This window comes from Trachurus japonicus, chromosome 19, assembly GCF_045865225.1.
Source record: "Trachurus japonicus isolate A0001 chromosome 19, Traja_1.0".
NCBI classification, from domain to species: Eukaryota; Metazoa; Chordata; class Actinopteri; order Carangiformes; family Carangidae; genus Trachurus; species Trachurus japonicus.
Window position 1 is genome coordinate 393,020 of NC_140925.1, and position 23,081 is coordinate 416,100.

General features: G+C 44.7%; 1 protein-coding gene across 1 annotated transcript in view; it reads right to left on the reverse strand.

Moving 5' to 3' along the window:
* Positions 1 to 23,081, reverse strand: part of LOC146967058 (uncharacterized) — a 48,555-nt gene that overhangs the window by 24,652 nt on the left and 822 nt on the right. The window contains exons 2-15 of the mRNA XM_085761030.1: positions 22,054 to 22,158; positions 20,066 to 20,155; positions 18,680 to 18,799; positions 17,941 to 18,079; positions 15,733 to 15,917; positions 15,036 to 15,078; positions 13,705 to 13,844; positions 10,649 to 10,721; positions 9,343 to 9,454; positions 6,558 to 6,629; positions 6,308 to 6,454; positions 4,817 to 4,979; positions 3,556 to 3,903; positions 1,313 to 1,416 (exon numbers count right to left, since the gene is read on the reverse strand). Of these exons, the coding sequence (XP_085617156.1) occupies positions 1,313 to 1,416; positions 3,556 to 3,903; positions 4,817 to 4,979; positions 6,308 to 6,454; positions 6,558 to 6,629; positions 9,343 to 9,454; positions 10,649 to 10,721; positions 13,705 to 13,844; positions 15,036 to 15,078; positions 15,733 to 15,917; positions 17,941 to 18,079; positions 18,680 to 18,799; positions 20,066 to 20,155; positions 22,054 to 22,158 (1,841 nt within the window). The remainder of the gene's footprint in view (positions 1 to 1,312; positions 1,417 to 3,555; positions 3,904 to 4,816; positions 4,980 to 6,307; positions 6,455 to 6,557; positions 6,630 to 9,342; positions 9,455 to 10,648; positions 10,722 to 13,704; positions 13,845 to 15,035; positions 15,079 to 15,732; positions 15,918 to 17,940; positions 18,080 to 18,679; positions 18,800 to 20,065; positions 20,156 to 22,053; positions 22,159 to 23,081) is intronic.

The window sequence follows — 23,081 nt, forward strand, 5'->3', positions numbered from 1 at the left end:
TGTTTAGTGCTAAAGCTAAACATTGGCTTAAGCAGCAGCAGAAATGTGAACATTAACTTCTCTCAAGTCACTGTCAATACAGCATTCTACTAATGTTTAATGTATTTAATTTGTGCAATTTCTTAATGTAAATTTTGTAGCTGTGTTTATTTATTCATGATAACTATTCACTGTATTATTCACTGTATTTGTATTATTGCACTTATTGTAACGGTATTCAGTATCTTTTATCCTTCTTCAGCCTGACCAGGGACAAAGACTGCAAATTAGCTGAAGCTAGACGTCTTGTATGCATCGCATTTTTCATTCTTTGTGGCAATGTTGTATGTATCGTCCCTGCAAAATAAACATTAAAATAAATAAAATAAATACATTAGCATAAATTCCACCGTTTTGACGGCACATGTATATATGAAGTTGCTGTGGTGGTACCGGCATGAAAACTGGAATGAGTTGACTCCATCGGTCAACCGACAAGTTGACCACTTTAAATTTCAAGATGACTGCAATTTTTCAAGACAGCCACATCCTTAGTAGAGCAGGTATGACATGAGCCAACAGTGCATAATCCAATTACGTATGGCTAATTTGCATACATACAACACCTGATCTAAACATTGAGTAGAGCAGGTGAAAATGTCTTGTTCAATCTTGTTAACATATAATATGTTAACAAGATTGAACAAGACATTTTTTAACTGTAATATGATATTACAGTTAAAAAAGGAATGGAACCAATTTAGGCCCATGAGCATTAATAGAGACGGAGCATGTCATACCTGCTCTACTAAGGATGTAGCTGTCTTGAAAAATTGCAGTCATCTTGAAATTTAAAGTGGTCAACTTGTCGGTTGACCGATGGAGTCAACTCATTCCAGTTTTCATGCCGGTACCACCACAGCAACTTCATATATACATGTGCCGTCAAAACGGTGGAATTTATGCAAATTTATGCAAATTTGCTCATGTTAACAAAGAATTTCAAAAAACTTGTAATACATTTTTTGTTTGTCTTAATATAAGTAATCAACTCAGTAATTTTCATGGAGATATCTAAAGGTTAAAAATTTTACCCTATTCACGTGAAAATTTTTTTTTATATGCATATAAATGGGATATGTTTGGGTGTTTTTCTAAACTTTCCCCTAATGGGATTCTTCAGGGCTTTTTTTCCCTCACTCAGGACATGTTGAGGATACAAAATCAGTTGAGTTTGATTCTGTTGCAATTTGTTTAACCTTTTCTCATAAAATGACTGGACTAATATGGATATTTGTGCCCACCCCTAATGACCAGTCAGCTGAGCCGCTACCTGTAGTCCTGCTCCATCTTGTTGAACAGCTCCATGAACTCAGCGCTGACTTCCTCTCTGATCTGAGCCTCGAGGACCAGACGCAGCGCTGCAGCCCTGTCCGGCTGAGACACACACACACACACACACACAGAAAGACACACACACACAGAGACACACAGAGACACACACACACACACACACACACACACACACACACACACACACACACACACAGGCGTTTGGACCAGAGTGAAAACAATCAAGCAATATCTAATTAAATTAGCGCTAATTTGCATCTATTTCCAGACCATAAATCTGAACAATGGATAAAACTACTTTGTTTTATCTTGTTGACACATTAGAGTCTTTAGTTTTTCCAGAGGAGGATTGTGGATTTCTCTTTTCATCGCTCTGTAAATGAGAAAATACTGTCACCAGCCCTTTAAAACATCTCATGTCTCCATGTTTAGTTTTAGTTTTAGTTTTGTCGTCAGTTCTTCTCATATTAACGTCCTCGTTATACATCAGAGTAAAGGGTTTTCATTGACAAAATAAATGACCGTAATTTCCGGACTATAAGCCGCTACTTTTTTCTCAGGCTTTGAACCGTGCGGCCTGTACAACGATGCGGCTAATGTATAGATGTTTACTGGCTAACGGCCTGCGGGGGGCGCTCTAGCAAGAAGAGCAAGTGAGACAGACATGTGGGGAAAGATTATGACGGAAGAAGACACTAGTTTTGAGTTTTGGTGCAGTGTTTTATTTTCTAACCAGGCATGTTACTGTCTGTTGGTGCCGTTCAGGCACAGTTAGAAAAAACCCTAAGCAGGATTCCCCCTTGGCTAATTAACCCCTAGAGGTCCAAGCCATTTTTTCCCCATTTCTTGCCCGCCTGGTCTTCTTATCTAAAAATGCTTCTGTATCCTCAACCCTAGAAGGTATAATCAAATCAGTAACATCTTTTTTTTCAGCACAACCTAGGCTATCAAAATATGTATGCTGCAGTGATGTCAAATGAATGTATAAAAAGTTAGATGTCCACTAATACAAAAGAAAAAACTAAATCGGAAATGTCATCACAAGTAACTTATTCAAAACACACAACAAATATATTGGAAGTTTGATTTACAGCTTTGGAAATTGTCTAATAAAGTATTTTCTGTGAGAGGGGAACAAAAAAACACATCAAAGTCAATGTCATTTACAACTAATACTTTTCCCCCGCTACATGGTGTCAGTATTGCTTTGTGTATAACCCCGCCTACGACGCTGGCGTAAGTCAGCATGCGTAAAAGCAGTCATGAATCCCATTGTACGCCATTTACGTATGACGAAGGCACGTACACGGCATTTTATTGGTCAACAGACCCCAAACACAGCGCATCAAGATGGCGGGCCGGGAGGAAATTATTACCGGAGAAATTGACAAATTAGCGCAAAATACACCAACATTCCGTTGGAATGCCTTTATTGAGTTATTGTTTAAAATACTCCCCAACTTCACAGTGGATTATAAAACGTCTGGAAGTGCTAGAAACGAGTGGAGCACGACATCGGAACGGCCGAGGGGTTTCCTTTCAGTAGCCTTTCAAAGTAAGAGCCTACGACACTCAGATATGAAAATATGATTGAATAAGTAATGTGTGCTCTGTTACATCGTCGACGATGCAGCGGACCCGTAGGGGTTAAAAAGCTCTGTAGTAATTGTGATGGTTTAACTCGCTTGTGACTTGTTACCGTGACAACGGAGGCTCTCTGTCTTCACCTGGCGTCTCACGGCTGAAAACCGACCTGGCAACATCAGTGTCGCCGCCCCGCTGTCCCAGCTCTCGTCTCTGCACCGCAGAAACGCGCTCCGTAATCTCTTGTTCATGACGGTTAAGACGACACAAACACACGCGCTGTAACATCGTATATATATTATACGATATATTATATCATATTATTATGTAACGTTTTCCACCGCTCCGTATTGATGTTTCGCCGGCTTCGTTGTCAACAGATGCACATGGCTAGGAGCAGCGGAAAAGCGAGCGGACTGTCCCAGTTCCTACTGTCTCTCTGTGTAAATATCTCATGTTACAACATGAAAACCTGCGGCTTAGATTCAGGTGCAGCCTAGATATGTACAAAATCTATTTTCTTTTAAAATGTAGTTATATTATATATTACATTCAGGTGCGCTCTATAGTCCGAAATTTACGGTAGAATCGAGAAACATGGAAATGTGCTGGTGTTGTTGCCATGACGCCCACTGTTACCTCCTCCTCCTCCTCCTCCATGGTCTGGTCTTCTTCTCCTCCGGCCTCCAGCACTGTTCCCTCCATCCCTTCCTCCTCCTCCTCCTCCTCCTCCTCCTCCTCCTCCTCCTCCTCCTCCTCTTCCTCCTCCTCCTCCTCCTCCTCCTCCTCCTCTTCTTCGTCCTCGCCGTCCTCGTCCTCCATCACGTCCTCCAGCGTCGTCTCCCAGGCGACCAGCGAGCTCTTGCGGCCCCGACCCCCCGTCACGTTGCGGCGCTGGTCGGCGTCGTCGATCATCATGGACAGCTCCATGGCCGAGCGCTGGGGGGCGTCGTCCACGGCAACCGGCCTCGTGTTCACCAGCACCACCTGCAGGACGAGTCGCCGCCGTCAGTGTGTGTCTGTGTGTGTGTGTGTGTGTTTTTGTTTTGTTTATTTAGATCCCCGTTAGCTTTAGCCACGTAGCAGCTGTTCTTCCTGAGGTCTTTTCATCGTAATAAATGACAAATACAAACCATTAAAGGGATAGTATCATTTTTTTAAAGTGTGGTTGTATGATCTCCAAATAGCCCCTAAGTACTTTAATTGCAGTAGAAGACTCTCTGCACTCCTCCCGTTAGCAACGCCAGCCCATAATAGCCCTGCCCAGAGATTTACAACATACAGTGTTGTGAACAGACCCAAAGAAACGGCCTATTTTCACGGCCTAAAAGAGGTTTAACCTGAAAAAAAATACACAGTTCCATTGTTCACTATAATATAATTTTGTCCAGCCCTTCAAAGTGCAGGAAAAACACAGTTTTTATTTGGACCGAACCAACTGCTGATCGGCGGGCGCTAACCCTGGGCGGAGGGATACGTGAGTTGGTTAGGTCCAAATAAAAACTGTGTTTTTCCTGCACTTTGAAGGGCTGGAAAAAATTATATTATAGTGAACAATGGAACTGTGTATTTTTTTTCAGGTAAAACCTCTTTTAGGCCGTGAAAATAGGCCGTTTCTTTGGGTCTGTTCACAACACTGTATGTTGTAAATCTCTGGGCAGGGCTATTATGGGCTGGCGTTGCTAACGGGAGGAGTGCAGAGAGTCTTCTACTGCAATTAAAGTACTTAGGGGCTATTTGTAGATCATCAGAATGTTTCCAATTCTGGTTTTTATCCTTCTAATATGCATGTCCCATGATCATGTACCATCTATGATGATTTCTAGTAATTGTGTGTGCTGACCTTCTGTGTGTGTGTGTGTGTGTGTGTGTGTGTGTGTGTGTGTGTGTGCGTGCTGACCTTCTGTGCGAGGGCGGAGAACTTGAGGACGTTGAGCGTCTCGTCGGAACAGGAAGTGCTCTGGTTGACGTTGACGACCATGGAGACGCGGCCGGCGCCACAGAAGAAGAACTGCAGGAAGTGGGTGAGCTTGGACTCTCTGAACGGGACGTGGTGCTGCAACCTGCAGAGGGACGAGGTCATCAGACACACACACACACACACACACACACACACACACTGTGTCTCAGTTCAGCGGCTGCAGCCTACGCGGTCTCCGGGGGCAACGTCAACGGTCGGTAAATGTGACGGTCTACAGGTCTCGCCTTCAGAGCATTTCCTGATCCCAACGTAAACAACGGCCGAACGTTAAACATTTAAAAGTGGCGCCTGCAACGGCTCTACTGCTCCTCCGCCTTTTTTTAAATAAGTAGAATCAATACAGGGCAGTTATCATGAATATACTAATAAACAAACCATTAAATAGCAGCATGGGGGCTATTAAGGCTGTTAAGTGAATAGAGAATAAAGAGCAGAGTGATGTGTTTTCATAGATTTATTATTAGGCTATTTGAGTCAGATGCTTTGCCTCCGCTCCTCACCTGTGCAGCCAGACCAGAGCTCAGCTCAGCGGGCGACAACGGCTCTGAGCCGGCCGCAGAGCCGCGTTACCATGGCTACATGGTCCTGCTCTTAAAGGGCCTTTCACACCGAACGCGGTATGCGCTGCGCCCACCGCGAGGTACAGCGCAGACAGGCGCAGAGCAGGGCGGCAGCGCGTACACATATGGCGCGAGTTGCTGAGCAACCGAACAAACAAGACAGGATTTGGGGGGGGTATATGCAAAGATATGTTCGCCAGGAGCTACAAAACGACCGCTTCCAGGTGAACTTTAGCGTCAGGCTGAGCAGGGAGCAGTTTAACAGCCTGTTAGAGAGAGTTGGTCTGATCCTCAGGAGGATGACAACTCACTTCATGCATCTGTCACTTTAACTGAACGTCTGGTCGTTTGTTTTCTCTCTGCAAGCGGCTGATTTTTTTTCAGACTCCACTACATCCTCTCCCATTGGACGCGCCGAGATGTCGTCACAGCGCGCTGCGCCCAGATTAAACATTTTTTAATTTGAGCGCAGCGCGGTAGCATGTACACAATGAATGGGTTTGCTGCCGCCTTCCGCCGCCTGCCGCGTTCGGTGTGAAAGGCCCTTAAGTCTACTTATTTTTGCCTGTTTTTATTCTACTGTATGCACCTTTAGAGCCTTTAACACCCTGCAGCACTAGTAGCACTTTCTTGGGTTTTTATGTATTATTTTATTGCCTTGATGTAAAGCACTTGGGGTACCGTCTGGCTACTGTAAAGTGCTATACAAATAAATGTTGATTGATTGATTTGATTGAGCTGCTACGTTCGATAGCTAACGGGCTAGGCGCTGAACTGGGACACAGCTACACACACACACACACACACACACACACAGACAGACACACACACACACACAGCCTCAGCGTACTTGGCGTGCTGGTTGAGCCTCATGGCGCTGATGCACTTCCCCAGCGTGAGCAGAGAGCTGTTGATGTTTCCCGCCTCTTTCAGCCGCTCGCCGGTGTTCTGGGTGCGGGAGCAGCGCTCCGAGCCGGCCAGGTCGCACAGCGCCAGCCTGGACAACACAACAACACAACAACAACACAACAACATGATGAGTGTTGGCTCAGGCTCAGGCTCCGCCCACCGAGCTCGACACTGAGGAGACGCTCACTCACTCGCTGATGCCGAGGACTCTGGGAACTCCCACGGCGTCGACTCTCAGGACCCGGATGGAGAAGATGCTGTGGCTGCAGAGACACAGAGAGGCAGGGTGAACCAGAGTAGACTGGATAAAACTGGAATAAACTGGAATAAACTGGAATAAACTGGAATAAACCGGGGTAGACCTATAAACTGGAATAAACTGGAATAAACCGGAGTAGACCGGGGTAGACCGGGAGAAACTGGAATAAACTGGAATAAATGGAATAAACCAGAGTAGACCGGGAGAAACCGGAGTAGACCGGAATAAATTGGAATAAACTGGGATAAGAAGATGCTGTGGCTGCAGAGACACAGAGAGGCAGGGTGAACCGGGGTAAACCGGGGTAGACCGGGGTAGACCGGATAAAACTGGAATAAACCGGAGTAAACCGGGGTAGACCGGGAGAAACTGGAATAAACCGGAGTAGACCGGGAGAAACTGGAATAAACCGGAATAAGAAGATGCTGTGGCTGCAGAGACAGAGAGAGGCAGGGTTAACCGGGGTAGACTGGACAAAACTGGAATAAACCGGAGTAAACCGGGGTAGACCGGGAGAAACTGGAATAAACCGGAGAAAACCGGAACAAACCACAACAGAACAGTATAAATCAATATAAACCAGTATAAACTGGAATAAACCAGATTAAAACAGTGTAAATGGGAGTAAATGAGAATAAACAAGAATAAACGGTGGGGCGGTGTGTGGCGCAGTGGTTAAAGTGAAATTCCGGCGTAAGTGTAAACCATGGTCAAACACACCGTAACACCGAGTTAGACCCCCCCTCGAGAGATCAATTTGCCCGACCGCTACATTCACGAGATCCACCAACTTCAGCAAATACCGCAATATCGCCACACACGGCGCTCTCCGGATCCACTGTCTGACCGCAACCAAAACGCCACCATTTGCCCAAAATAATGCTCAGAACTGCACCAAATGTCATCAATAGTACACACAGGGTCCCAGCACGTAGTACGAGTTGTCAAACATCTGCTAGCTTTGCCTGTTTTCTTTAGCAAGGAGATGCAACTCAACTCACCTACTTCTCCTCCGGGAGCCGCTCGTTGGTGAGGAAGCCCTGACGAGTCGATCACCGAGTGCACCGGAGTTCCGCAGCTCAATCAACAATTACCTCATGGAAATACAATCAGAGTTTTTTTTTTTTTTATCTTGCATATCACTTTATAACTATTATTATCGAGTGCTGGCCACGATATAGGCGCAAATGAGCATTTTTAAGAGCTGCGGAACTCCGGTGCACTCGGTGATCGACTCGTCAGGGCTTCCTCACCAACCAGCGGCTCCCGGAGGAGAAGTAGGTGAGTTGAGTTGCATCTCCTTGCTAAAGAAAACAGGCAAAGCTAGCAGATGTTTGACAACTCGTACTACGTGCTGGGACCCTGTGTGTACTATTGATGACATTTGGTGCAGTTCTGAGCATTATTTTGGGCAAATGGTGGCGTTTTGGTTGCGGTCAGACAGTGGATCCGGACAGCGCCGTGTGTGTGGCGATATTGCGGTATTTGCTGAAGTTGGTGGATCTCGTGAATGTAGCGGTCGGGCAAATTGATCTCTCGAGGGGGGGTCTAACTCGGTGTTACGGTGTGTTTGACCATGGTTTACACTTACGCCGGAATTTCACTTTAAGGCGGCCGCCCCATGTAGAGGCTACAGTCCTCAACGCAGGCGTCCCCGGTTCGAGTCCCGTGTCGGGCAGACCTTTCCTGCATGTCATCCTCCTCTCTCTGGCCCCCCTTTCCTGTCTATCTCTACTATGTCTATCAAATAAAGGCATAAAAGCCAAAAAATATACTTAAAAAAAAAAAAAAAAGAAGAAACGGGTATAAATCGGAACAAACTGGAATAACCCGGTATGACACCTCGTCCTGACATACAGCGAGCAAGCGAAGCGGCAATGAAAACAGCAGCGTGACGATTTTGTCGCGAGTATATTCTATTGGTTCAGAATCCAAACCAATCAAATTATTGAGGGACGTAGCTACACAAACTTCTGTCGCTGTTCTGAGATTGCTGGCATTTCCTGGTTGCCTGGTTGTTTCTCACATCTCTGAGTGTTTGTTTACTCTCATATTCTCCTCTCTCTGGTAACTAGCTTGTCAACAGGAAGCAGCGTGGACTTATCAACCAATCAGAAGTGTTTAGGGGCGGGACACCGCCGCCAAATGTCGTCCAGAGAGAGACAACGCTAGAGATAACTTCAGGGTTGAGCGACATCGCTGGACGGAGAGACGTCAGGACAGGCTGGTTGAAAAGTAACGCATTCTAATGGACGGGGTGTAAAGCAGGATAAACGGTAATAAAGCTGGATGAACCGTTATAAACGTGACAGGTTCAGTATTGATGAGCGATGGACACCGACCGAAATCAATGTAAACGAGAATAATAAACCAGAATAAAGTAGAATAAACTGGAATAAACCAGAACAAACCACAATAGAACAGTATAAATCAATATAAATAAGAATAATAAACCAGTATAAACTGAAAGAAACTGGAATAAACCAGATTAAAATAGAGTACATGAGAGTTAACAAGAATAAACTGGTATAAACTAGAATAAACGGGTATAAATCGTAACAAACAAGAATAAACCGGTATAAAGCAGGATGAACGGTAATAAACGTGACAGGTTCAGTATTGATCGGTGAGGTTAGTGATCGGTTATTGATCGGTTATTGATCGGTGAGGTTAGTGATCGGTTATTGATCGGTTATTGATCGGCGATGGGCACCGACCTCCTGCTGGACAGATGGTTCAGTCTGGTGGAGGAGAAACTCTGGTTCTTCTTCCCGATCTTCATCACTCGGTACGCTTCATCAGAGCTGCTCACAGGGACCCAGCGCAGGTCTGACAGAGATACACACACAGAGAAACACACACACACACACACACACAGAGACACACACACACACACACACACACACACACAGAGAAACACACACAGAGACACACACACACACACACACACACAGAGACACACAGACAGAAGCTCAGACAGAATCATCTTCCAGAAAATCAATCAGTTTACCTGCAGAAAGTTCCTCTGTTAAAGGGATAGTTCAACATTTAGTCAAATTGGCCCATCACCATAATCCCTATAGTCATAGCAGTAGGTTCGTTACCTTTAAAGCAGATATCAGTGGCACGGCCGTTTCGGCTAATGCTGCGTTCAAGGCAGGCTTTTGAAACCGTAAGTTACAGCTTCAAGTCACAACTACGACTTGGTAGCGTTCCAGGTAACCCGTAGCTCGTGTTTTTACCGTCCTGTTGTCTGTGAAAGTTCCCTATAACGGCCACTCGTAACTTCCGACCCGTGAACTCGTACCAGATCGAACTGGTATGACTTCACAGGAAGGAAAAACACAAAGTACGAGTTTCCTTGAACGCACCATGAGTTAGCAGCCCCCGCCCTTGTCAGGCATCAATTGGTCCTCGTGCTACGTCACCACATTCACGCGCATCCCTTGGCTGCACACACAGCCCTTCATGCCGTTCTCTCCCCTCATTGGATAACACTTGTATCCCACAAGGAAAATGTTCTCCTCGGGTTACAGCAGAGCAGAGTGACGGAGAGACTCGTGTTTAGGCTGAAATACTTCATGTAAGTGATTGCTGACGGAAAATAGGACTATTTAGGACTTATATTAACAAAAACATTCCACTGATATCTGCTTTAATTGTCGGTGCAAGCTGTTTTTAGCTACGCTACGGAGGCTCATTATGGGATTTCTTGGTTTCCCTCATCATCAAACTCATCAAATACACAATCCAACAACTCCACAACGCTCTGGTGGACAAGTTGTGAGCTGCACATTCACCACGCTATGAGATAATAACACAACGTTACCACACAGAGTTGTTGTAGAGGGAAATACATGTAAAACCACTGATGCACGTTGCCTTCAGGGACAGTTTTTCATCAAACAGTCTCTGTATTTACCTATAGGGATTATGGCAATGGGCCAATTGGACTAAATGTTGAACTATCCCTTTAACAGAGCAGCAGTGACACACAGACACACACACACAGAGACACACTACCTTTGATGAAGGAGTTCCCTTTGACGTCCTGAGACAGACGCAGCGTCGTCCTCTTGTGGTGTCCACTGGGAACCTGGACAACGTAGAGATCACACAGCTAGAGAGAGAGAGAGTGTGTGTGTGTGTGTGTGTGTGTGTGTGTGTGTGTGTGTGTGTGTGTGTGTGTGTGTGTGTGTTCAGTCTGTTAACCCTCTCCAGTCAACGGCTTCCTGCTGCCCCCTAGTGGCCGTAACCTGATGCTGTGGGACTTTGTGCTGCTAGATCAGCGGTACTCAATAGGCCGCATCCGGCCCGCCGAACCTTCCAATCAGGCTCGCGACTGAGTTCTACTAGTTTACATACTGTATACTGTATTTCTCGGGCTCCGTGCGCCTGTAAGTCAAAGCGCTGGGACATGGAAACACGTGCGGAGCGTTTGTGTGTGCCTGTGAGGCGCTGCACTGGGATACAGAAACGCTGACGAACCCAAATCACCATGCGCGAGTGTTTGGGGGGCGGGCTGGACTGCAGGGTTTTCCCTGCCTGTCTGCAGAGACCGTGGGTGATTTTCACCGCCGTCTTGGTTCAACTGTGTGTGCATCATGCATGGGGGGCCGTTCAGATGAAGCTCAAACCCATTCAATGTAGCCGCGCGTCATGCACGCTCACAACTCAAAGCCGTAGCCGCGCGCATTTGATGAGACGCAATTGTTTTTCCGTGCACGTCTGCGGCGCACAGCTGCACGACCTGCTTCTCCCCCGGTGTTGTGTCCCTGTTCCATCGGCCTGTCTCTCCTACTGTTTCCCACTGAGCTCTGCCTCGTTTGAAAGGTGAAGGAAGCCCATGTGTGGAAAGACGTGGCCTCCGAGATGTAGAATGTGTATTACAGAAGAGAAACACATTTCAGGACCAATGACTTGTATCCTCAGAACAGAGTCAGACATGTCCTGTGATGGTCAGGTCATATTTAAGTTGAAAATCACAGGGCATGTCTGAGGATACAAGTCAGCAGTGTAAAGCTCCAGCATGATATGTAAATGATGATATGATAATGTCAAGATTTTTCACATCATACAAAACACCATGAAGTGTATAAATAAAAATTATGTGCTTACAAGTAAAATAAAAATATTTAAATTATTAGACGAAAAAGGTGAATTTAATTTCAATCTAGGCCTATTTGAATGTGCGGCCCCCAAGGTGTCTGTTAAGAAAAATTCTGGCCCTTCGACAAATGTATTTGAGTACCCCTGTGCTAGATCATACATGGGCATTTTACGGCCCGCGGGCCACACTCGGCCCGCATGCCGTCTCAATCCGGCCCGCGAGCCGAAGTGCTATTATGACCCGATTGCTTTTATTACGTTGATGCACACTAATCAGCTGTTTGAAACAGTGACAGCCCTGTCAGATCAGGAGCCTGCACATCACAGACAGAAACCTCCTCCAGGTAGAAGACAGTGATGAACGGCTGCTCAGTCTCTTTCTCTGTCTGACACCAGAGCTCCGACGGAGGAGGGAGAGCAGCCGCTCTGGTGCAGGTTTTCTCCACAGCGGAGTTTCTGATCACCGTGACCTGTCAGCGGTAGCCTAGACCACGGGACCGGGCCGGTGTTTCACAACCCTCCGTCAGCCGAATCAGAACTGCTGACGGTTACAAAGCCCCATCACGGCACCTTATTATTATTTCCCCAACACTAAGGTTTAGCAAACTGTGATTAAAAGAGCATTTTATGAGATCGCTGGGTTTTCTGACGTGATCGACCATATGACTGATTGTAGCCACGTGCGTCTGAAGCCTCCATCCACCAATGGCTACATGCTTGTAATCAAATCAGTCTTTTGTTTTTCATGTTGGTGCTGTTAGGCAGCAGCAAAGGAGTATTGTGTTTCTTCATAAATAAAAGGTTATCTACAAATAGAACAGTCTCACTGAATCAGAACTGAAAAGGATCTGAGTGCTTAATTATAATATTCAGGTGTCTGTGAACATTATTAATTGGTGCAGTCATTTATGGTCAGTAAGTTTTGATAAAACAATCTGCCTTGAGTCCATATTTATATCATAATACAGCATGTTTCTTCAGTGATCTGTGATGGATATAAGTTGAAAATGCGATTACATGGATTGTGGGCTGTCAGCCTATTGTAATGCAATCATTTCCACCAAATATATGTAGTTATATAGGCTAATATATAATTATATATAATTCAGCAATAAATATTTGATGTTTCAATTTGATTTCGAATCGTGTGGCCCTTCACTCACTTTATCGGAGTCAGTGTGGCCCTCTGGAAAAAATAATTGCCCAGCCCTGTGCTAGAGGAAGTCTGCACGTGACCACACGCCTCCACGACTCGACGGCACGAGGAGAGAATAAAAAACAAAAAAGACCTGATAGTATTGATCGGCCAAAGTTCTTGTTATCGTTAGTAGGCCTGTAACGATACACCAAAGTCACGATTCGATTCGTATCTCGATTTCTGACCCACGGTTCGATTCAATTCAAATTTTTATGGTTAAAAAAAGAAGAGATTTAGGCAGCAAAATAGTCCACCAAGCACTGGTCGACCAAAAACACATTAGCCGACCAAAATCTCATTGGTCGATTGGTCGCAGGAACAAAAAACAAAGAACATTTGGAGCCCTGTGTGTGTCAATGAGCTGTATAGTGTAGTCAGAGAGGAGATGCAGCTAAATCACACATAATTAATACGTTAAACTTTAAACCCTGTGGATTTATCTTATTTTGTTTTAACGATGATGATTGTAAACACTGTCTAATAAATGTATCTTTTAATTTTCCATTGCAGAGGGATAAACGCATCGATGGCTTTGGAATCTGGAGGAAACTGTTGATGAAACGTTGATGAAACGTTTCCCTTCTGGTTTTTATTTCTAATCTCCTTTTTCTTTCACGGCGCTACGGCAGAAAATGGAAGTTAAGCACCAGTTTGACTTTCTCCGCTGCATTCACTGAAACCAAGGGTCTGCTACTGTGTGTGTGTGTGTGTGTGTGTGTGTGTGTGTGTGTGTGTGTGTGTGTGTGTGTGTGTGTGTGTGTGTGTGTGTGACCTGTTCCAGCAGGTCGTGGATGTTGTCGTTGTAGATCTCACAGAAGGAAACCCAGACGGAGAAACGGACGTTGGAGCCGACGTCCAGACAGAAGCTGTCGGCTTCAGAGAGGCTGCTGCTGTCAGAGGAGAGGGACGAGGCTGCACACACACACAGAGACACACACACACACACACACACACAGAGAGACACACACACACAGAGAGAAACACACACACACACACACACACACACACACACACACACACACACAGAGAGAAACACACACACACACACACAGAGAGACACACACAGAGACACACAGAGAAACACACACAGAGAGACACACACACACAGAGACACACAGAGAGACACACACACACACACACACACACAGAGAGACACACAGAGAGACACACACACACACACAGAGACACACACACACACAGAGAGAAACACACACACAGAGAGAAACACACACACACACACACAGAGAGACACACACACACAGAGAGAGAAACACACACACAGAGAGAAACACACACACACACACACACACAGAAACACACACACAGAGAGACACACACAGAGAGAAACACACACACACACAGAGAGACACACACAGAGAGAAACACACACACACACACACACACACACAGAGAGAAACACACAGAGAGAGAGAAACACACACACACACAGAGAGACACACACACACACACACACACACACAGAGACACACACACACACACACACACACACACAGAGAGACACACACACACACACACAGAGAAACACACACACACACACAGAGAGAAACACACACACACACACACACACACACACACACACACACAGAGAAACACACACACACACACACACACACACAGAGAGAAACACACACACACACACAGAGACACACACACAGAGAGAAACACACACACACACACACACACACACACACACACACACACACACACAGAGACACACACACACACACACACAGAGAGAAACACACACACAGAGACACACACACAGACACACACACACACACACACAGAGACACACACACACACACACAGAGACACACACACACACACACACAGAGAGAAACACACACACACACACACAGAGAAACACACACACAGAAACACACAGAGAAACACACACACAGAGAGACACACACACACACACACACACAGAGACACACACACACACACACACACACACACACAGAGAGAAACACACACACAGAGACACACAGAGAAACACACAGAGAAACACACAGGGTGAGTCCTGTGGGTTCGAGCCTCAGACTTCGTTGTAAATAATAAAAGGATGAATGAGAGTGAAACCTTCTAGAAACGTGGACCGTCCAGACGTCTGACTCTTATCGCTCTGCAGAGACAAACAGAGACAGAGGGTCAACATCAAGGCTGTCAGCTACAGCTACAGCTCAACACAAGTTACATTTAAGACTTTTTAAAGCCACTTGAAATTAAATGTAAGACCGACTTCACAATAAACACAAATGCAAAAAAAAAAAAAGAAAAACACCAAAAAGCACCACATCAGTTACATAGGGTGAGTGACATCATCTAACAGCTGTGTAGTTGTGCTGCAGCGTCATCTCCAGGTGTGTTTACTGACAACACAACATTAACCCACGGCTCATTGTTGATCATTTCCACATTTTCTGACCACAACAGAAGCCTGTTGAATCCAAAAAGGCGCTTGGATTTTGCATTTGTTTCGGTTTGCATTCACACCAGACGCAAATCGCACCAGGGTTCGTTTGGGACTCTGGTCCGGACCAAACAAGTGAACTGAGTCCCAGCTGAAGAGGTGGTCTTGGTCCACTTGTTTGATCCGGAGTCCGCTGGTTTTTATTCACACCTCCACAAAAAGTCCGCACCAGAGGAAAAGTCCGTTTCAAGCGGACCAAACGAGCCTGGTGTGAATACGCCCTTAATAAACATAAACATGAGGCTGTCTGTCTCTGTGTGTCTGTGTGTGTCTGTGTGTGTGTGTGTGTGTGTGTGTCTCTCTAACCTCTTTGAGCAGCCGGAGCAGACTCCTCTTGCTGCTGCTCTCGGCTGCCTGCTGGTCTGGGGTCAGTCTGCTGAAGTCTCTGCAGCGTTGAGGCTTCAGGTCCCAGCGGTCGTAGAGTCGCCCCTCGATGCTGCTGAAGATCAGAGCCAGAGAGCGAGGCAGCAGCCCCGAGTCGTGGTCCGGACCTGGGGACACCGAGAGGAAACAACAACATCATCATCATCACTACGTGTTCCTAGTTCAATCAGACTGATCAGAGCTATTGATCTGATCGGTTCACAGAGACCAGGACACATCCACAACTACTATCTGTAACTAAATACCGTACTTTCTGGACTATAAGCCGCTACTCTTTCTCCCGCCCCGGTGTCCCAGCTCTCGTCTCACAAATGCAACGCGCTCCGTAACCCGTAATCTTGTGTTTATGACGGTTAAAACGACACAAACACACGCTGTAACATCGTATATGTTATGTAACGTTATCCACCGCTCCATTTACTGATGTTTCACCGGCTTCGTTGTAAACAGATGCACATGGAGGAGAGGAGCGTAACCAGAACAGACTGTCACAGTTCTACTGTCTTTCTGTTACAACATGAAAACCTGCAGCTTATATTCAAGTGCGGCCGATATACCGTATTTTCCGGACTATAAGTCGCGTTTTTTTTCCTAGTTTGGCTGACCATGCAACCTATATTCAGAAGCGACTTACATATCAAAAATATAGCCTACTACGCTACAACCACAAGAGGGAAGGGAGGCTTTTATTTCTAAATCCCTCCTCATTCAGTAGCTCATCTTCATCTTCCTCACGTGCTGTCGGACCTGTCTCCGTTGCACCGTAGCGCTTCACTCAGTCAGTTCAGAGTGTTTTCACAGCGTGTTCTGCGGCCCGTCTTCGGTCCGACAGTGCAGGGCCGTCCCTCTCTGAAGCAGAGGAGAGGTCGGCTTCACTCCCGTCAGTCTTCACAGAGTCCACAGAGAGTTTCTCATCATATCCTCGTCAGTTTGCTCCAGGTGACGGAGTTGTTTTTTTTCTTTTTCAACCCGGCCTGTAGTAGGCTATAGGTGTCGGCCTTTCGTGTAAACAAAGCCCCGGCCGTTATATGAGACCCGGCTATTTTGAAAAATAAATGCGACTTATAAACCGGTGCCACTTCAGTGTTTCCCGCCTAAACTAACATCTTAAAAAAAAAAAAAAAAAGTAGCGATATTCGCCCCGGCGGACGATCGCCTTCATTCATCTCCGCAGTGCGCACACATACACACCACAGAGAAGCGCGCATGCATAACAACAGCGCGTGGTGAAAGCGAAACTTATGCTGCGTTCAAGACGACTCGGAAGTCGGAAAAAAACGAGCTCCGAGTTGTAAAAAATTAATTGAACGGCGTCGAACTCGGAAATTACAGGTCGGGAACTCGGGTATCATATCAGAGCTCCGACTTTCTGACTTGACGTCACGACAACATGAAAACATGGCGTCATGCCCTCGTCTGAAACAGTTAGAATTTAGACATTTTTATTTATTTGTTGAGGTTTTAATGCATATTTTTGTGTATTATTGCAGTAGCCTTTATGAAATACGTTTATATTAAGATGTGATTGTTGTATTGGTGTGAAATTGTGTTTCCTCGTATGTGAGGGAAATAAGGTTTAACTGTTATCAAGGCTGTAACATTATATGTGCACTCATCTGCAGCGTCTCCTCTCCTCCAGAATAAACATCATTTACTGCTGCAGTGATTTTTACTGTTCAGCGATGAGCCACAATACGACAAACTTCCTTCAGGTAGCCATGGTTTTTTTCTACCGAGTTCCTGCAGCGTGAACGCAATGATGTCGGAAGTCGGAAATTTCCAAGTTGGGAATCCCGACCTCCGAGTTGTTATGAACGCACCATTAATACGGCGCCCCCCCGCCCCGCCAACAGGACAGACACCACCTTAACTAACACATTTTCTGGGGGAAACACTGCACTTCTATATGATTTTTTCCTCTTCATGACGTATTTTTTGACAGATGCGACTAATACTGCGGTGCCACATATAGTCTGGAAAATACAGTGTTTATTTTCTTGTAACATTTAGCTGGTGCGGCTAATACTCAGGTCCTCTATGGTCAGAAAGTACGGTAGCCACTGATCAGAACAGTGGTTTGGTGTTCTCTGGATCAATAACAGACTCTCTGGTCCTGGTTGTGGTTCTGACCCAGGAAGGTGAAGGTCTTCCCGGCGTTAGTGACTCCGTAGGTGAACACCAGACAGTTTCCTCCGTCCAGAACGTCTCGGACTGAACCACGAAGAGAACCCTCGAACACCGTCCTCTGGCCCGCGTCCGGTCCAAACACCTGCACACACACAGAGAGACACACACACACACACACACACACACACAGAGAGAGACACACATACACAGACACACACACACACAGAGAGAGACACACACACACACAGACACACAGAGAGACACACACAGACACACACACATGTGTACATTAAACCAGTTTGTTTCTGTGTTTATTCTCTCGTTCTCTCTCCCAGAAGTCTGGATTAAAGATGTGATGAGCCGTCTGTGGCTCTAACTAATGAAATAATCTCTTAAATGATTAGAAATTATAACAAATGTATCATAGAACAGCACAAACATGGTTTGGTTGTTGTTTTTTTGGAAACTAAATCCTTAGCAGGGTCTGACAGAGTCAAACTGAGCTCTGACAGCTGATGTCATGATGTGATTAATCATTTTCCAGGACAACTCAAGTTTTTCTCAGACATTTGACTTTTCTTCTAATTTTCCATGTGTTTTCCATGCCGGCCAGGTGCATGCTGGGAGATGCTGGGAGCAGCCTCAGGCCAGGTGCATGCTGGGAGATGCTGGGAGCAGCCTCAATGCTGGGAGCAGCCTCAGGCCAGGTGCATGCTGGGAGATGCTGGGAGCAGCGAGTTACCTGAGTGAAGCTGAACCTCTGAGCCGTCTGGGGGAGAGACTTGTCGCTCTGACGGTTTGACTGAGCGGCGCGAGGAGCCTTCAGCACCACGGTGTCGGGACCCTCGATGGTCAGACACTCCTGAGGACGGACACAGAGACTCAGTTACAGTTACAGTTACAGTTACAGTTACAGGGGGGCACTGAGTCAGTTAGTTCCAGATAAACACGAAGTTTTGAGCATTTTATTAACTCACTGAGTGCCGCGCTCCTTGTACCGGCAATTTAGATCATTTTTGACTTTTTATGTAGAGCCATAGTTTATTCTATATTATTGCCACCAACACATACTGTAGCTCAATTGAAAGGTTTAACTTTATGCTTCAAATGGTCACAAACCGTTTGTTTCTACGTGCCTCCGTTCCTGAGAAAAGTCAAGCTAAACATGGCTGGGTTTCACCAAAATCCCTCCTTTTTTTCTAGAAAAGGAGATAGAGCGTCTTTTCTGAAAGCTGCTCTGTTTGTGTCTGTCGCTCTTCTGACACTCGCATCTCTGGATCAAAGGGCTCGTATAAGATAAATATGAGTTAAAAAAGAACAAACGCAACAGTTCCTTTCCCTACAACGGAGTATTAGAGCCACATTGAGAAAAAAGTCATAGTTTTACTTAGAAAGGAAATACTAATATAATATCAGGGTTTATACAGGAATCTTGAAGTTAATTTTAAAACCTTTTTAAGACTTTTTCAAGACCTTCTCAATACTTTTCAACACCTCACCACCACTTCAAGCTGTGACCATTTACATCAGTGACACTGTTAACGTAATAACAGTTTTAGTTTGTGATAAAGACAATAGACCACTATGATACAACAGAATTCAAAATAGGCTGGGATAAGAAATAAAAGGCAAAGTTTATAAAAAAACAAAAAAACATTGCTCCACTCTCAAAAAACAAAAGCAACAATCTTCTTTTCTTTTTCATGAACCGGTTCATCTTTGGTTTTTAATAAAATGAATAAACTCACACACTTTCACAATGTTTTTTAAGACTCAAACTCTTGGACAGCTAATTCAGAAAAAATACCTTCAAACTTTAAGACTTTATAAAGTCCTGAAAAGACTTTTAATACTTTTTAAGGGTCTTAATTTTCCCAAAATTGATGTATCACCTGTTAATACTTTTCAAGACCCCGCGGATACGCTGAATATAATAATGTAATATAATAATATTCCACAGAAAGAACTTGGAGGAAATCGCTGCTTTATTTTCTCATGAAATTACCACTTTATTCTCAACGTGGCCCTGAAAGTAGTGTTCAGTCACTAACTCAGTTACTATTTGGGTAAAGTAGTAACTAGTAACTGTAACTAGTTACTTTGTTTCTACGGTAACGTGTCCAGTTACCTGTGGGTCTCCTCCGCTGCTCTCTGCGGCGGTGAACGGTCGAATCCTCAGGTAAACCTGCAGGTTCTCAGACGGGGCCGCGGCGCCGTCCTGATGACATCACAACCACACACACACACACACACACACACACACACACAACCACACTCTCCTGTTTATTCTACATCTAACTGATCCTGTTAAAGGGACAACCAGGGGCCTCATTTATCATTGTGGATACACGCTTTTTTACACGCTCTTTCCCCCATTTTGTGCGTACGCACTTTTCTCCGCCTAATTTGGGATCTATCAAACCAAAACTTGTCGGGAGTAAGAGCAAAAATTTACGACCAGTCTGACCATGGCGTACCGGCATTTACACGCTTTTTGAAGAACAGGAGGAATTGGCGACGCCGCTGCAGAGTCAGAGAACTGCAGTGTGCGAGGGAGAGTGGAGCGCGGACACTGTTTGAAGTAGCAAGTGGTGGTGATGATGACCCCCCCCCCCCCACCACCACCACCACCACCGCACACGTGTTGACGTCGGCACTTTACATGAAAAGCACAGCGACTCTGATTTTTCCCCTGTGCATTTACACTAGTTTGCTCCTAAATACTGGCTTTATAAAACGAATTTCGTTTTCTTTTGATATCATATTGATATTTTCCCTTGCATGTAGGCTACACCTCTTCCACAACCAGTCTGTCCAGTCTGGAAAATAATTTCTGCGACGTGCGTGTGTTACGTAGCCAGACTGGACACACACAAGCAAGCAGCAAGCCCAATAATGTCGGCGCAAATCAAAGCAAATGAGAAAACATGATCGATATTTTTTGTGTGAATAATATTTATTGTATTTAACAAAAATGGGTGCTGCCCAACATCATTTTAGGAAAAGTCACAGACTGGTGGACTTCAATGTTTTTTTTTTTAAATATATAGCTATGCACAAATGAAAATCAAAGTCTTCCAGTGAACGGAAGTTGGGGGTTAGTGGAAAGGGGTGCAAAGTACTGACTGGCAGTGGAAACCCTGCTTTAAATTATTATGACATGATCTAAAATAAGGGGCAGAATAAATATGATTATTCTTCTTTCTGTTCTGTTTCATTTAGATTTGGGAGTTTTTTGTATTTATTGATTTCATCTTCAATGCAAGATGATGTTTCTGACTGATATTGCCGTGTTACCGTGTATCTCGCTTTCAGAGAAATTCCGCTTCTTTCTCCGCTCTCCGTCCGTCTGTTGTCTTCACCGTCTTCCACTGACGTCATTCCACACGTTTCCAGAGTGCACATGGCTACTTAATATGCACGTAACTGATTTGCATTGACCACTTATGGTTGCGTGGGGCCGTTTAGGGGGCTGGGTATGAGGCGTGTTCTCATCCACGCTTTTCTCAGGTCCGGTGTGATCTATCAAGGGAAATACCGTGCAGCCGTGTGTACGCGGAGTTTGATAGATCTGAAAAGAGTGTATATTTTTTGGTCGTACGCACATTTTGCCTTTCCGTCGTACTGAAAATTTAAGAGGACTTTTACACGCTCTTTGATAAATGAGGCCCCAGGAGTTTGTATCTGGTTATAAAAAGTCTGATATTAATGTGGATGAATCTCCGTTACCACTTGTTAATGGTCCATTTTAGATAAATCTATGGTTTTGTCTCTATGGTTATTTTGTTATTATTAGTGGTGGTGGAAATGCTGGGCGAGCCGACCAGCGTTTCTTTACTTTCGGTTTCGTGGCGAGTCATGAGAATAACGCCGCCGTATGAATCTCCGTTTATGGTGGGAACTACGACGGTATGTGATCGTCTTCCAACCTCTGACTTTAATTCTTGATGAATGAAAACATGAGTCTGTCTTGACCCGGTCAAAGAATTTCACGGTGCGGAGGCTCATAAATGTAGTGTGAAAACACTTCGCTTTAACAAAACTCCTAGTTGTCCCTTTAATATTGTGTTGCCATGGTAACTGTGTATAGAGTTAGTCGTAGCTGTTGCGTCTCACCTGAGGAGGAACAGCATCGAACTCTCCCAGCAGGTCTCTCCTGATGTCGTCGACCTCCACCGGGCCCACGCGCTCCGGCTTCCCCGCCAAGCACGACTCCATCATCTCACACACACACAGAGAGACACACAGAGAAAAACACACACACACACAGAGAAAAACACACACATTAGAGTTCAGCCGTTCCAGGGTAAACACAGGAATCTAGAAGTTAATTCTAAAACCTTTCTTCAGGGTCTCTGCAGGTTTCACCGGCTCAAATCTAAGACTTTTTAAGACCATTATGGATGAAATTTAAGACCTATCATGACTAGGGATGTCACAATAATAGATTTTTTTGGAACGATTATTGTCAGAGAAATAATCACGGTATTATGATAACACTATTAATGTGTAAAATCAAATTATTTATAATATACATACATATTAATTATAAAATATTTTAAATATCTATTAAAATATGACCAATTATTAACCCGCCAGGGCAAGTGTTTGAAATATTCAAGTCATTAATTGTCATCGAAGTTAATTTTAATCTTTTTTTTTAATTACAAATGACACTGTAGCATTTAAATTCCTACCAGTTCAATGCTACGTTAGATAAATGGACCAGTATCTGTGTATTTAACTTTACTTTGGCGCCACATCTGCCTACACGGTTCATACATAATGTTTTTTTGGAAAGTGACGGTATTTAGGAATCTTTGCGATCAATTAATTGTAGTGTTTAATACCGCGATTAATTGTGAAAACAAGTAATCATGACATCCCTAATCATGACAAATAAAAAACGTACAAAAGAAATGAAGAGTCACAAAATTAGAAATTGATTGCAATACATAAGTTGCGTGTTAGGCTTGTTTGTAGTTGAAAATACATTTAATAAAGCACAATGAAGTGTTGCAGGAGCATTTTATTGAGTATCTGCGAGGGCTCGACCATAACACTTTCAAAACCTTCTTAATACTTTTCAACACCTCACCACCACTTCAAGCTGTAACCATTCACATCAGTGACACTTTGAACTG